We start from the raw sequence: 16,981 nt of genomic DNA on the forward strand, positions 1-16,981 counted from the left end.
TTTTCTGAACGTGGTGTTTGAACTGCAATGTCACCTTCCTTGTCAATCTGGCCTGCTTAATTAGCTGCGTTTGTGGGGAAATCCCACAGGCCTCGGTCATTGAGAAATAAAAGATTGATGGCTTCCTTGGGCCGCCCATGTGGGTTGATCGGCACTCGAGCCACTAGGAAGAATGGATACATATCGTGTCTCATTCAATCCTGAGGGCTGGAAAAAAGAAAGCCACAATTACGTTAAGATAATTGGGGGGAACAAACGAGAAACTCCAGGGAAGAATTTGTGTTATTTTAAGACCCGTCCCTTTTGACGTCCCTTCCCCGAGTCTTAACATCTGTTCGTCTGCTGTTCCTTTGCCCTTCAGCACGTCAGCAGACAGTGCTGGCGTGATGGTTGAAATTGGGGAGGTATAAAGGGAGCCCACGGCGGCTCTGCGAGGAACCCGCTGTTTTTATTGTCTTTTTTTTAAAATTAAATATATTTTTTATTGATTTTTAAAAATTTTACAAAAAGGAAAAAAACATAAATTCAAAAACATAAATGTGTGTACCATCACCAAACAAACAAAATAATACAGTGTTCCCTCGATTTTCGCGGGTCCGAACTTCGTGAAACGTCTATACCACGGTTTTTCAAAAATATTAATTAAAAAATACTTTGTGGTTTTCCCCCCTATACCACGGTATTTCCCGCCCGATAACGTCATATGTCATCACCAAACTTTCGTCTGACTTTAAAAAACATTTTTTAATAAACTTTAATAAATAAACGTGGTGAGTAACAATCTAAATGGTTGCTAAGGGAATGGGAAATTGTAATTTAGGGGTTTAAAGTGTTAAGGGAAGGCTTGGGATACTGTCCATAGCCAAAAATAGTGTATTTACTTCCGCATCTCTACTTCGTGGAAATTCAACTTTCGCGGGCGGTCTCGGAACGCATCCCCCGCGAAAATCGAGGGAACACTGTATATCCCTCCACCAGGGAACATTCAATTCTATATCTTTCATTTACCTCAACTCCGGGTTACATTACTCATTCTTTATAGAGTGATTGAATTTTATTTTTTACATTTGCATCGCTTACTAATATTAATATATGATTTTTAACCTTTTCCCACCGCCTCATTATTACTGCTAATTTCTCTTCATTATAATTATGTAATTGCCATAATTTCATAGTGAATGTGATCCACCATGTACCTGCACCAATTTTTTATCGTCCATTTGTTAGCATCATTCCACCCAAGCACTATAGTTGCTTGGGCACTTTCTATTGCTGCAATTTTAATTTCTTCATATTCTTTTACCTCACTATTATTTTTTTATCAATAATGCTACTTCCTTGGTTAGTTTCCAGTCACTATTCGTAATTTTATTCACTTCCGTTTGTATTTGTTTCCAAAATTTTTGGACTTTACTGCATTCCCAAAACATATGCATAAGAAACATAGAAACATAGAAGTCTGACGGCAGAAAAAGACCTCATGGTCCATCTAGTCTGCCCTATTTTCTGTATTTTATCTTAGGATGGATATATGTTTATCCCTGGCATGTTTAAATTCAGTTACTGTGGATTTACCCACCACATCTGCTGGAAGTTTGTTCCAAGGATCTACTACTCTTTCAGTAAAATAATATTTTCTCATGTTGCTTTTGATCTTTCCCCCAACTAACTTCAGATTGTGTCCCCTTGTTCTTGTGTTCACTTTCCTATTAAAAACACTTCCCTCCTGGACCTTATTTAACCCTTTAATATATTTAAATGTTTCGATAAATACTCCTTTTTCCTTACACCCATGCCAAAAATTTCCTTTCATCGTCGTTTGAAAGCGTGCTAGTTGTACTGGTGTATAATACCATTTGTGTAAAAATTTTCTTCTCATCTCTCTTACCCTTGTATTTTTAATTCTTTTAATATTTTCAATTATGCCTTCCGTATCCCATTCATCGATTTCTAACTCATCCTGCCAATATTTTGTCAGTCCTTTTATTTCTTGCTCCTCCGCTTGTAATAATTCCCTATATATATTTTACCTGCTTGTGCTTTTATATTCTTACTCTTTTCCCTTAATATCTTCTCTAAATTTGTGATGGCGTGATGGATGAAGTTGGGGAGGTATAAAGGGAGCCCACGGCGGCTCTGCGAGGAACCTGCTCTTTTTATTGTCTTATTCCAGAGTGTGACTGGAGCTGCAACGTTTGTTATGGTCCCAACCGTACCGATTGCCTGCAGTGCATGGAGGGGTATTTTCTCCAGCAAGGAGCCTGCGTTGAACATTGCCTGCCGGCATTTTACCGGGAAGCCAACACATGTCAAAGTAAGTCTTGATAACATAGCTTTTAGACTTATATAAACATAGAAACATAGAAGACTGACAGCAGAAAAAGACCTCATGGTCCATCTAGTCTGCCCTTATACTATTTCCTGTATTTTATCTTAGGATGGATCTATGTTTATCCCAGGCATGTTTAAATTCAGTTATTGTGGATTTATCTACCACGTCTGCTGGAAGTTTGTTCCAAGCATCTACGACTCTTTCAGTAAAATAATATTTTCTCATGTTGCTCTTGATCTTTCCCCCAACTAACTTCAGATTGTGTCCCCTTGTTCTTGTGTTCACTTTCCTATTAAAAACACTTCCCTCCTGGACCTTATTTAACCCTTTAATATATTTAAATGTTTCGATCATGTCCCCCCTTTTCCTTCTGTCCTCCAGACTATACAGATTGAGTTCATGAAGTCTTTCCTGATACGTTTTATGCTTAAGGCCTTCCACCATTCTTGTAGCCCGTCTTTGGACCCGTTCAATTTTGTCAATATCTTTTTGTAGGTGAGGTCTCCAGAACTGGACACAGTATTCCAAATGTGGTCTCACCAGCATTCTATATAGCGGGATCATAATCTCCCTCTTCCTGCTTGTTATACCTCTAGCTATGCAGCCAAGCATCCTACTTGCTTTCCCTACCGCCTGACTGCACTGTTCACCCATTTTGAGACTGTCAGAAATCACTACCCCTAAATCCTTTTCTTTTGAAATATTTGCTAACACAGAACTGCCAATACAATACTCAGATTGAGGATTCCTTTTCCCCAAGTGCATTATTTTACATTTGGAAACATTAAACTGCAGTTTCCATTGCTTTGACCATTTATCTAGTAAAGCTAAATCATTTACCATATTACAGCCCTCTGTAAGCAGTTTATAGAGAATAAGCATATTGCCCCCAACAATCTGGGTCCTCATTTTACCGACCTTGGAAGGGTGGAAGGCTGAGTCAACCTTGAGCCTACTGAGATTTGACCTGCCAAACTGCTAGCAGTTGGTGATCAGCAGAAATACTGTATTTTTGGAGTATAAGACGCACCTTAATTTTGGGGGAGGAAAATAGGGAAAAGAATCTGCTTACTAGATACAGTGGTACCTCTACTTAATTTTCTGCCGGCATGTCTCAACCGCCCGTAATTACAGGGTAATTAGTCCAGAAAGACACACACCACACTATAAAAGGAAAACCCAAAAGTCTTTATCAACAGAAAAACAGAAACAGCTCCCTTTTTAAATGTCAAAGGGATTTTCCGGTACACACAAGGCACAGGTTAAATGCAATCCAAGTTCTCACCCAATAACTTGATGGGGAAGGTTGTTGAGAAGGTGGTGGCGCTCCAGCTCCAGCGGTCCTTGGAAGAAGCTGATTATCTAGGTCCTCAACAGTCGGGTTTCAGACCCTGTTACAGCATGGAAACTGCTTTGGTCGCATTGATGGATGATCTCTGGTGGGCCCGGGACAGAGGTTTATCCTCTGTCCTGGAGCTCCTTGACCTCTCAGCGGCTTTCGATATCATCGACCATGGTATCTTTCTGCGCTGGCTGGAGGGGTTGGGAGTGGGAGGCACTGTTCTTCAGTGGTTCTCCTCCTACCTCTCCAGTCGGTTGCAGCCGGTGTTAGTGGGGGGGCAGAGGTCGACCCCGAGGTCTCTCCCTTGTGGGGTGCCTCAGCGGTCGGTCCTCTCCCCCCTGCTATTTAATATCTGCATGAAACCGCTGGGTGAGATCATCCAAGGGCATGGGGTGAGGTATCATCAGTACGCTGATGATACCCAGCTTTACATCTCCACCCCATGTCCAGTCAACGAAGCAGTGGAAGTGATGTGCCGGTGTCTGTAGGCTGTTGGAGCCTGGATGGGTGTCAACAGACTCAAACTCAACCCGGATAAGACGGAGTGGCTGTGGGTTTTGCCTCCCAAGGACAATTCCATCCGTCCGTCCATCACCCTGTGGGGGGAATCATTAACCCCCTCAGAGAGGGTCCACAACTTGGGCGTCCTCCTCGATCCACAGCTCACATTAGAGAAACATCTTTCAGCTGTGGCGAGGGGGGCGTTTGCCCAGGTTCGCCTGGTGCACCAGTTGTGGCCCTATTTGGACTGGGAGTCACTGCTCACAGTCACTCATGCCCTCATCACCTTGAGGCTCGACTACTGTAATGCTCTCTACATGGAAAAGTGTATACAGGAAGGCAGGTTGGCAGCAATTAGATTAGATTAGATAAGATTTATTGGATTTATATGCCGCCCCTCTCCGCAAACTCGGGGCAGCTCACAACAATGGTAAAAACAATACATAATAACAAATCCAATACCCACCAATCCAATTACAATTTTAAGCTAAAAAAATCATAAAAAACAACCCCAGAATATTAGAAAACAAGCACACAATCAATCTAACACCAAAACAACATGGGCAAGGAGGAAATGTTTCAGTTCCCCCATGCCTGACGGTAGAGGTGGGTTTTAAGAAGTTTGCGAAAGGCAAGGAGGGTGGGGGCAATCCTAATCTCAGGGGGAGCTGGTTCCAGAGTGTCGGAGCCACCACAGAGAAGGCTCTTCTCCTGGGTCCCGCCAGACGACATTGTTTAGTCGACGGGACCCGGAGAAGGCCAACTCTGTGGGACCGAACCGGTCGCTGGGATTCGTGCGGCAGAAGGCGGTCCCGAAGGTATTCTGGTCCGGTGCCATGAAGGGCTTTACAGGTCATAACCAAATTGTCTTTTCTGCAGTTCTAATTCTCCTCTGAAGTCTGTGTCGGTCTTGTTGGGTTGCAGAACCGAACCAGACAGTTATAGAGGTGCAGATGACAGACTCTGTTTGCTGTCCTGGTTTTTAGGTGGTGGTTAGGGGATAAAAGCATAGAACGAATCGCTTCATCCTTTGTACATTGGGCAACACCCCTTTCTGAGTTTCTTATGGGGTTTTGCAGGATGCGAAGACGACGCCTGCCTCCAGTGCGATGGGCCTGGGAAATGTGTGCGCTGCCAGGCTCCGTTCCTGCTCCTGGAATCCCAGTGCGTCTTGTCTTGTGGAAAGCAGTACTATGGAGACCACGGAGGGCAGATATGTCTAGGTAAATGAATGAGCGCGTTACAAGTTAAACATGCCCAGAGCAATCGGATGTAAATTTTAAAAAGTGCAAAAGGACACCAGAGATTTTCACCCGTTGCGACAAGATCATTATTCGAGCAATTATGCTTCATTTAGTTTAGTTTATTTAGATTTGTATGCCGCCCCTCTCCAAAGACTCGGGGCGGCTAACAACAATAAAAAAACAATGTAACAAATCTAATATTAAAAAAGTAATCTAAAAAACCCCAATGTAAGAGACCAATCATACCAACAAACATACCATGTATAAATTCTATAAGCCTAGGGGGGAGGGAGGAAAAAAAATTCAATTCCCCCATGCCTGACGACAGAGGTGGGTTTTAAGGAGCTTATTTATTTATTTATTTATTTATTTATTTATTTATTTATTTATTTATTTATTTATTTATTTATTTATTTATTTATTTATTTATTTATTTATTTATTTATTTATTTATTTATTTATTTATTTATTTATTTATTTATTTATTTATTTATTTATTTATTTATTATTTAGATTTGTATGCCGCCCCTCTCCGCAGACTCGGGGCGGCTTGCGAAAGGCAAGGAGGGTGGGGGCAACTCTGATATCTGGGGGGAGCTGGTTCCAGAGGGTCGGGGCCGCCACAGAGAAGACTCTTCCCCTGGGTCCTGCCAAATGAGATTGTTTAGTTGACGGGACCCGGAGAAGGCCAACTCTGTGGGACCTAACCGGTTGCTGGGATTCGTGCGGCAGAAGGTGGTCCCAGAGATATTCTGGTCCGGTGACATGAAGTGCTTTATAGGTCATAACCAACATTGATCAGCAACCAATGCAGACTGCGGAGTGTTGGTGTAACATGGGCAGACCGCCTTCTGCCACACGAATCCTAGTGACCAGTTATGTCCCACAGAGTTGGCCTTCTCCAGGTCCTGTCTACTAAACAATGTCATCTGGCGGGACCTGGGGGAAGAGCCTTCTCTGTGGCGGCCCCGACCCTCTGGAACCAGCTCTCCATGGAGATTAGGATTGCCCCCACCCTGCTTGCCTTTCGCAAACTCTTTAAAACCCACCTCTGCCGTCAGGCATGGGGGAATTGAGACATCTCCCCCAAGCTTATATAGTTTTATGTATGGTATGCTTGTGTTGTATGTTTTTAAAATAATGGGTTTTTAGATATTTTTTAAATATTAGATTTGTTCACTGTACACTGTTTTATTATTGTTGTGAGCCGCCCCAAGTCTGCGGAGAGGGGCGGCATACAAATCTAATTAATAATAATAATAATAATAATAATAATAATAATAATAATAATAATGCTGTGGCACAGATGATCCACTGGAACTTGTGCTGGAACTACCATTTACCAATGGCAAAGAACTGGTGGGATCATAAGCCTGAAAAAGTGGTCGAAAATGAGCAAGCAAAACTACTGTGGGACTTCCGACTTCAGACTGGCTGAATTCTGAAGCATAACACACCAGACATCCTGATGGTGGAGAAAAAGAAAGTATGGATCATCGACATTGCAATCCCAGGGGACAGCAGAATTGAGGAGAAGCAGCTAGAGAAATTAGTGAAATACGAAGATCTAAAAATCGAGCTGCAACGACTCTGGCATAAGCCAGTGAAAGTGGTCCCAGTGGTACTTGGCACGCTGGACGCACTGCCAAAGGATCTCAGCGGACATTTGAAAACCATCGGAATTGACAAAATCTCCATCTGTCAATTGCAAAAGGCCGCTTTACTGGGATCGGCAAACATAATTCGCTGCTACATCACGCAGTCCTAGGTGCTTGGGAAGTGCCCGACTGGTGATGAAATACGAAATCCAGCATAGTGATCTCGTTTGCTGTGTTGTACTGATGTAATAATAATAATGATAATAATAATCTTGCTTTCCCTTTCATGCTAGCTTGCCCTGAGGGATGCTTGGAGTGTGACAGTTCCGCCAGATGCCGAGTTTGTAATTCCACTACTTTTCTGCAGAAAGGCCTTTGTGTGGCGGACTGTGGGCGTGGCTTCTACAACGTCCCCCGAAACCAGCAGTGCAAGTGTGAGTTCCCCCCTCCACCCCGTTGGAAGGAATCTCCATCTGGGTTCAGTTCCAAGCGGGGAGAGAGAGACTGGAAACATGGAGGCTGCTTGGAATGAGGGCTTAATGGTGAAGCAGAACCATGAAGAACAGGTGGTTGTGGGCAGCCGAACACACGGAGTGGAAAATGAGTGTTATTTATACCCTCTCTTGGGCCTTGCCCCATGATGGCAAACCTATGGCACGTGGGCCATAGGTGGCACAAGGAGCCATATCTGAGGGCACGCAAGGCATTGTCCTATGTCAGGTCCAGGGCACATGTGTGCACTCGCTGGCTAATTTTTGGCCTTATGGAAGGCTGTTTTCATGCTCCCCACAAGTCATAGAAGAGCCAACTTTGCCTACCCCGGGCCTAGGAGACCTCCAAGGTCCCTTCCAATCTATTCTATTCTATATTCCATTCCATTCTATTCCATATTTTCTGTTCTGTTCTGTTTTATTCCATTCTATTCTATTCTATTCTATATTCTATTCCATTCTATTCCATATTTTCTGTTCTGTTTTATTCCATTCCATTCTATTCCATTCCATTCTATTCTATTCTATTCTATTCTATATTCCATTCCATTCTATTCCATATTTTCTGTTCTGTTCTGTTTTATTCCATTCCATTCTATTCTATTCTATTCTATATTCTATTCCATTCTATTCCATTCTATTCCATATTTTCTATTCTATCCTATCCTATCCTATTCTATATTCCATTCCATTCTATTCCATATTTTCTGTTCTGTTCTGTTTTATTCCATTCCATTCTATTCTATTCTATTCTATTCTATATTCTATTCCATTCTATTCCATATTTTCTATTCTATCCTATCCTATCCTATTCTATATTCCATTCCATTCTATTCCATATTTTCTGTTCTGTTCTGTTTTATTCCATTCCATTCTATTCTATTCTATTCTATTCTATTCTATTCTATATTCTATTCCATTCTATTCTATTCTATTCTATATTCCATTCCATTCTATTCCATATTTTCTATTCTATTCTATCCTATCCTATTCTATATTCCATTCCATTCTATTCCATATTTTCTGTTCTGTTCTGTTTTATTCCATTCCATTCTATTCTATTCTATTCTATTCTATTCTATATTCTATTCCATTCTATTCCATATTTTCTATTCTATCCTATCCTATTCTATATTCCATTCCATTCTATTCCATATTTTCTGTTCTGTTCTGTTTTATTCCATTCCATTCCATTCTATTCTATTCTATATTCTATTCCATTCCATTCTATTCTATTCTATATTCCATTCCATTCTATTCCATATTTTCTATTCTATCCTATCCTATTTTATATTCCATTCCATTCTATTCCAGATTTTCTGTTCTGTTCTGTTTTATTCCATTCCATTCCATTCTATTCTATTCTATTCTATTCTATTCCATTCCATTCTATTCTATATTCCATTCCATTCTATTCCATATTTTCTATCCTATCCTATCCTATCCTATTCTATATTCCATTCCATTCTATTCTATTCTATATTCCATTCTATTCTATATTCCATTCCATTCCATTCTATTCTATTCTATTCTATTCTACTCTACTCTATATTCCATTCCATTCTATTCCATATTTTCTGTTCTGTTCTGTTTTATTCCATTCCATTCCATTCCATTCCATTCTATTCTATTCTATTCTATTCTATTCTATTCTATATTCCATTCCATTCTATTCCATATTTTCTGTTCTGTTCTGTTTTATTCCATTCAATTCAATTCCATTCCATTCTATTCTATTCTATTCTATATTCCATTCCACTTCATATTTTCTGTTCTGTTCTGTTTTATTCCATTCCATTCCACAAAGTTCAGTGACTTTAAACATTACGGAAGGAGTGTTGTGCAAGAATAATAAGTAAAGAGCAAATTTTGATTAATTTTGTTTCTTTCGTTTTAGCTTCTGGGCCTGCTCCTGTGCTCAAGGCCAAGAGCCTCCTCTTGGTAGGAATTGGTGGGCTGAAACTACTAGATGGTTCCTTGCTGGAAGTAGAAAACGGAGAGAGCTACGGAGAAGGCCTCCTGTTCCGCGTGGCCGTCCTTCCCACCAACGGCAGGCTGGTAGTCCTGGCTGAAGGGAAAGAAAGAGAACAGACCCAGTTCACCTGGGAAGACGTGAAGGAACAGCGTGTTTTCTTTGTCCATGACAAAATGAAATCCAGGTGATTATTTGGTGGTTCTTTACCTCTTCTCTACGAGAATATGAATATTTTATTTATTTTATTTTATTTTATTTTATTTTATTTTATTTTATTTTATTTTATTTTATTTTATTTTATTTTATTTTATTTTATTTTATTTTATTTTATTTTATTTTATTTTATTTTATTTTATTTTATTTTATTTTATTTTATTTTATTTTATTTTATTTTATTTTATTTTATTTTATTTTATTTTATTTTATTTTATTTTATTTTATTTTATTTTATTTTATTTTATTTTATTTTATTTTATTTTATTTTATTTTATTTTATTTTATTTTATTTTATTTTATTTTATTTTATTTTATTTTATTTTATTTTATCCAATACACAATGAGGGTTTTAGTGGGTATATATCTATATACACATAATAAAATACATGATGAAGGTTATAGAGGAGATACTCATAGTAAAATATATCTAAGAAAGAATAGAAGAGAAGATATAGGAATAGAACATATCAATGAAAGAATAGAAGAAGAGATATAGGAATAGAAGAAAGGTATAGGAGATATAGGAGAGCAATAGGACAGGGGACGGAAGGCACTCTAGTGCACTTGTACTCGCCCCTTACTGACCTCTTAGGAATTAAGATGGGAAGCTCTTAAAGGGTAATTAAATTATCTTAAAGGATAAGGGAAAAAAGTAGGAGGTAAATATAAATAAAACACATAGAGAAAGAATATTATGGCAGAAATGGAAAATATATAAAAATTGTGTATGGGGATGTTATAAGCTGTATAAAAATTTTGACTCAAGCGATACTCTGGTCAGAGAAAATACATTGTATGTCTGTATTTTTGTTAAAAAGAAAGAAAGAAAGCTGCAAGAGGTCAAAAGTGAAAGTTCCTTTGTGAAATCTAAATTTATGGTCAGATTTGAAGAGGGCAATACATTCTGGTGTACAGTGATCCCTCGATTATCGCGAGGGTTCCGTTCCAAGACCCCTCGCGATAATCGATTTTTCGGGGTTTCCCCGCCGCCCACGCAAAGGGGAAACCCCGATTCGGCTCCTCGCTGCGTTGCCGAGCAGATCAGCTGCTGGGCGGCCGAAGGAACCTTCCCTGGGTCTTCCTCGCTGATGCCCCCGCTCGCCCGCCCGCCCGCCCGCCCGCCGCCCGCCGCCCGCCCGCCGCCCGCCAGCAAGAGGGGGAGAGATAGAGAAAGTGAGAGAAGGAAAGAAAGAGATGAGAGAGGGAGGAAGAGAGTGTTAGAGAGGAAGAAGCAAGATAGAGAAAGAGAGAGAGAAAGAAAGATGAGAAAAGAAGGAAGAGAGTGACGTCATTGGGTGGGGAAAATCGCGATATAGCGTTTCGCGAAGAACGAGATCGCGAAAATCGAGGGATCACTGTAGTGGTTAAAGTAGTGGCCTAGAAACCAGGCAGCTGTGAAATCTAGTTTTTTCTTAGGTATGAAAGCCGGCTGAGTGACTTAGGATGTCTCTCAGCCCTCAGGGTTGTTGTTAGTGGGGAAAATAAGAGGGGAGATCATTATTATAGGGCCTTGAATTATAAAATAAAAAATAAATGTAGATTTCATTTAGACGGGCTTGAAAGCCCAGAAAAATATACAGCTGCTCCTCTTCTGGATGTATGAAAATGTGTACCTATCTACATAGTAATTAATTACATTTATATCAATATAATACTGTTTTGGGGTTTCCTTTAGGAATGGGCAGTTTTTCCTGACGCTCAGCTATCAACGATCCACATCTGAGCCAGTAATGTTCACTGTTCGAGCTCTTTCAACCCAGGTAAGGTAGAGGATGGGTGGATTTACCTTTTTGAACAGGCTGGAGGAGAAAACACATACTCCAAGAACACATCCTAGATCTGAATGAACGAAATATTCTCATTGAATACTTTGTTCTGTACAAAGTTGAATGTGCACAACAGCCGGTGAAATTGATTGTGAACCGGTTTATATGTGGTCCTCGGCTTAAGACCATAATAGATTCCAGAATTTCCATTGTATGTCACAATGGTTGTAAGTTGAGTCATCCATGCGACTGATGCGATTTTACATTTTTTTGCAGTGGTCTTCAAGCTAACATGGCAGTCATTAAGCAAGATGCTGATGAAACTAAAGCCACTGTTATTAAGTGGACGTTGCAATTCATTAAGCAAACTCCTTGTCTGTAAGAGCATTTTATTTTGCTGGAAACTGGTTTGTGTTGTGGTTAGCTCTGGCCCAGCTCCTGCCCCAAGGACTGTGGATGTGGGGGAGACATCCACATGCTGCAGGCCTGTTTTGCCCCCAGTGGAATCTGCTGATGAAGGCTCCTCTGACCAAGAAGACATGAGTGACAGGGAGGAGGAGAGTGGGGCAGACAGCTCAGAAGGAGATCAATTATCTAGCTCCTCCTTGGATTCAGAACAAGAGTTAATGATACAGCCACGCATGCGGAGAGCGATGCATAGGCAGCAACAACTGAGAGATTATTATCAAAGAAAATGAGGCCACCTCTGGTTGGGTGGGGCTGTGGTCATTAGTGAGGCTGCTATAAATAGCAGCCTGAGGGTTTGGCCATTGTGGAGGATTATCTGATCATTGTGTTTCGTGCCTGCCTTGCTGACTTCGATCTTTGTGTGCTGATTTTTCCCCCGCTTTGAAACTAAACCAGAGCAAAGTGTGTTTCACTTTGTGAAAGAAGAAGGACTGTGAATTGCCTCACAGCTGCAAGCTAAGTATCACAGAACTGATAAGGGACTTGTACAAATTACCAGTTTGTTTGGAGACGAGTGCTCTTTGCTATACAATAAGAGGGCTTGGTTTAAGTGAATTTTCATTATAAAGAACATTGTTTTGAATTTTCAAACGTGTGTGTGTCTGAAATTGTATCTGTGCAGTTTCGGGAGGATTCTACCAGAGAGCTCGACAGAACAGTTTGCGACAAAAATACCCATAAATCACAGTCAGAATTTTTAATCCAGGTCTTAAATACTATTTTGGGGGGTGGGGGAGGGATCCATCATAACTTTGAACGATCACTAAGTGACCAGTTCTAAGTTGAGAACTACCTGTACCAGTGACTCAGGAGCTGATATCTTCTTTCTTGTCATTCTATTTCAGCCTCCTTATGTCCTCAAGAACGAAGTCCTCGTTGTTAGCAAAGGAGATGCTGGAACTATAACCAAACACTTGCTTGATGTCCAGGATAGGGATAATCCTCAGGATGTGACGGTGACCATTTTAGATCCTCCAAAACATGGGCAATTGGTCAAGCTTTCAGGAAGTGGCCCATCGACTCTGCATGTGTTCAACCTCGATGAACTTTCAGGAGGACTCGTGGGTTATATTCATGATGGATCTAACAGTTTGGAAGACGCGGCGGTTCTGCAAGTGAGCGATGGGTACCACTTTCAGAATATATTCTTCCGCATCAAGATTGATCTAAAGGTAAGTTGTGTCAAGGATGCTTAATAATTTGGTGCCCAACAGATATCTATCTATCTATCTATCTATCTATCTATCTATCTATCTATCTATCTATCTATCTATCTTTCTGTTCGGGTCACTCCAGAAGCCAATACCAACCCAAAAAGAGAAGTCAGACACACTGGAAAAAGGCAAAGGCAGTTTTATAAAATTCAAGAAAAACACAGATAACAGAAAATGTCCTTACAAACAGGAAAATGCTGTATCTTCAGATATATCCACGAAGGCAAAAGTCCATGCAGCAATACAGAATTCTTGCTGCCAAGCCGAGGCTGTAGATAGCAGATCTATACCTCCCACGAGTCTTCCAAAGCTGCTGGGCCACAAGCCAGGAACAGAGACGCCGAGAAACAAGACAGGATAACACAACTCCAAACTGATAACACTCCACATGGCTTCAAGGGCTTGCCTGCCTTTTAAACCCTGCTAAGGAGGACCACACCCAAACCCAGCTGTTCCTAATTCAGTGCTGATAATACTTTTTAAATTGCTCCTTTCTTTGATCTGACCGTCTCTGTCGCATGTCAATGACAGCTTGAGTTTCATCACCTAATGACTCCAAACTACTGGCTGGGGAGAGCCCCCCCCCCCGGGCTCTCATACTGTTCTCCTTCGTCCCATTCCTGATTTTCCTCTCCCCCGTCCGACTGTTCAGCCCCCTCCTCTTCGCTGTCATCCTCCTCCGGGCATGGAGCCAGCAGAGACACAGCCGGTCCCTGAGCAGCCTCAGGCTGAACCACAACACTTTCTGCCTGCCTGCCTGCCTGCCTGCCTGCCTGCCTGCCTGCCTGCCTGCCTGCCTGCCTGCCTGCCTGCCTGCCTGCCTGCCTGCCTGCCTGCCTATCTATCTATCTATCTATCTATCTATCTATCTATCTATCTATCTATCTATCTACCTACCTACCTACCTACCTGCTTACCTCTCTCTCTCCCTCCCTCCATCCATCCATCTATCTATGTACCTACCTACCTACCTACCTATCCATCCATCCACCCACCCACCCACCCACCCACCCACCGGATTTGTATGCTGCCCCTCTCCGCAGACTTGGGGCGGCTAACAACAATAATAAAAACAGACCCCAACAGCCTCCAGGCACCGGCACATCACTTCCACTGCTTCGCTGACTGGACAAGGGGTGGAGATGTAGAGCTGGGTATCATCTGCATACTGATGATACCTCACCCCATACCCTTGGATGATCTCACCCAGATATAGGTGGGACACCTATAAATAAATACAGTGCAACAGTTGAACATTCCAATCCACATTATAGATCTAATGCACAGTGTTATACTTATTTACTTAGAAGTCATTTAAAGGACTCACTTCAAAGGAAATATTCATGCGGCTTTAAACCATCTTCTCTTTTCAGAAATTGCTGGGTACAGTCGTTCTGTCCCCAGGGGTATCTCTGTCACAGTGTTTTTCCTTTTTTCCTTTTTTTTTTTTGCCAGCCTGTAATTTGTAGGGAGTTGGAGAGGAGGAAAAAATGTGTCAATTGAAAGCGACAAAAATATTCCCCCTTTTCCTTTTTATTTTCTCTAATTCCCCGTTTCTGCTGTATCTTTCTTACTCCCTCTTTTTCCCCCTTTCTTCTATTTCTGTCTTAGTACAATATACAGTGATACCTTGTCTTACGAACTTAATTGGTTCCGGGATGAGGTTCTTAAGGTGAAAATTTGTAAGACGAAACAATGTTTCCCATAGGAATCAATGGAAAAGCGATTAATGCGTGCAAGCCCAAAACTCACCTCTTTTGCCAGCTGAAGCGCCCGTTTTTGTGCTGCTGGGATTCCTCTGAGGCTCCCCTCCATGGGAAACCCCCCCTCTGGACCTCTGTGTTTTTGCAATGCTGCGATTTCACTGAGGCTCCCCTCGCTGGGAAATCACACCTCCGGAATTCTGTTGCCAGTAAAGCGCTCGTTTTTGCGATGCTGGGATTCTCCTGCTGGGATTCCTCTGCAGCATTGCAAAAACACAGAAGTCAGGAGGTGGGGTTTCCCATGGAGGGGAGCCTCAGGGGAATCCCAGCAGCACAAAAACGGGTGCTTCGCTGGCAACGGAAGTCCGGAGGTGGGGCATCCCAGCAGCGGCAATGGGTTTGTAAGGTGAAAATAGTTTGTAAGAGGCAAAAAAATCTTAAACCCTGGGTTTGTATCTTGAAAAGTTTGTATGACGAGGCGTTTGTAAGATGACGTACCACTGTATATGATTGTTATATCATGCATTATATTTATTTCTGTTTCATTTTTAATGTATATACTCAATGAAATACTCAGAAAATATTTATTTATTTATTCATTCATTCATTCATTCATTCATTCATTCATTCATTCATTCATTCATTCCACTTGCACAAAGTGTTGTGAATTTGCTGGAGCAGGGGCCTCCAAATTTCACACCTTTAGGACTTTCGGACTTCAACTACGTGACTTCTGGGAGTTTGAAGTCCACAAATCTTAAAGTAAAACCATGGTGCCTGTTATGCATGTTATTCGGCTGTGGCGAGGAGGGCGTTTGCCCAGGTTCGCCTGGTGCACCAGTTGCGGCCCTACTTGGACAGGGGGTCATTGCTCACAGTCGCTCATGCCCTTATCACCTCGAGGTTTGATTACTGCAACGATCTCTACATGGGGCTACCTTTGAAAAGTGTTCGGAAACTTCAGATCGTGCAGAATGCGGCCGCGAAAGCTATCGTGGGGCTTCCTAGATTCGCCCACGTTTCTGCAACACTCCGCGGCCTGCACTGGCTGCTGATCGGTTTCCGGTCACAATTCAAAGTGTTGACAATGACCTTTAAAGCCCTACATGGCATTGGACCAGAATACCTCCGGAACCGCCTTCTACCGCACGAATCCCAGTGGCCAATAAAGTCCCACAGAGTTGGCCTTCTCCGGGTCCCATCGACCAAACAATGTCGTTTGGCGGGCCCCAGGGGAAGAGCCTTCTCTGTGGCGGCCCCAGCCCTCTGGAATCAACTCCCCCCGGAGATTAGAACGGCCCCCACCCTCGTTGTCTTTCGCAAGTTACTCAAGACCCACCTATATCGCAAGGCATGGGGGAACTAAGACATCTCCCCCAGGCTTTTTATATTTCATGTTTGGTATGTATGTGCTGTATGGTTTTTAATTGTTGGGGTTTTTATATATTTTTATTATTAGATTTGTCCCATTGTTATACTGTTTTTGTTACTGTTGTGAGCCGTCCCGAGTCTTCGGAGAGGGGCGGCATACAAATCTAATTAATAATAATAATAATAATAATAATAATAATAATAATAATAATAATAATAAAAAATGATAGCCATGATTCTTAATCATATGCATAATATTGTAGGATAGTCAACCCTGGCAAGTCCTTCGCATCACCTTGTGGAGAATTAGTTATTTATCTTTCATTGATCGTGTCATACTTACGCATTAATTATCCTATTCCAATTCTGCATTCCTTTAATCCTGCATCTTTTCTTCAGTTTTTGAATTGGATTTAAATAGCAATTAGGTAGGAGCCCTAGCAGATGTTCTGAGTTTTGTTTTATAAGGTTTTAAAATATGATAAAACCTCTTCATTTGCCGTCTTAGGTTTTAGCTCCTTTTGAACTACTCTGCTACTTATTTTGAAGATATTGAAAGTAATGAGGTGTTTCAGACCATTCTTGGCAGGGAGTCTTAAAAGATTTCATCTTTGTTCGATTAAATGTTAAATCCTGTAGCCTATAGGAATCATTATCCCTGCCAATCAATCTTTACCACGTTACCTTTCATGAAAATAATGTTTGACCAAGAAACGTAGAATTTTGGGATTACAGTGATACCTCGTCTTACAAACGCCTC

General features: G+C 41.5%; 1 protein-coding gene across 1 annotated transcript in view; it reads left to right on the forward strand.

Moving 5' to 3' along the window:
- The window catches only part of FRAS1 (Fraser extracellular matrix complex subunit 1), a 214,211-nt gene that overhangs the window by 59,482 nt on the left and 137,748 nt on the right, over positions 1-16,981 (forward strand). The window contains exons 15-20 of the mRNA XM_070756926.1: positions 2,174-2,314; positions 5,255-5,398; positions 7,311-7,451; positions 9,406-9,667; positions 11,375-11,459; positions 12,779-13,105. Of these exons, the coding sequence (XP_070613027.1) occupies positions 2,174-2,314; positions 5,255-5,398; positions 7,311-7,451; positions 9,406-9,667; positions 11,375-11,459; positions 12,779-13,105 (1,100 nt within the window). The remainder of the gene's footprint in view (positions 1-2,173; positions 2,315-5,254; positions 5,399-7,310; positions 7,452-9,405; positions 9,668-11,374; positions 11,460-12,778; positions 13,106-16,981) is intronic.

The sequence above is a fragment of the Erythrolamprus reginae genome, chromosome 7, assembly GCF_031021105.1.
Source record: "Erythrolamprus reginae isolate rEryReg1 chromosome 7, rEryReg1.hap1, whole genome shotgun sequence".
NCBI classification, from domain to species: Eukaryota; Metazoa; Chordata; class Lepidosauria; order Squamata; family Dipsadidae; genus Erythrolamprus; species Erythrolamprus reginae.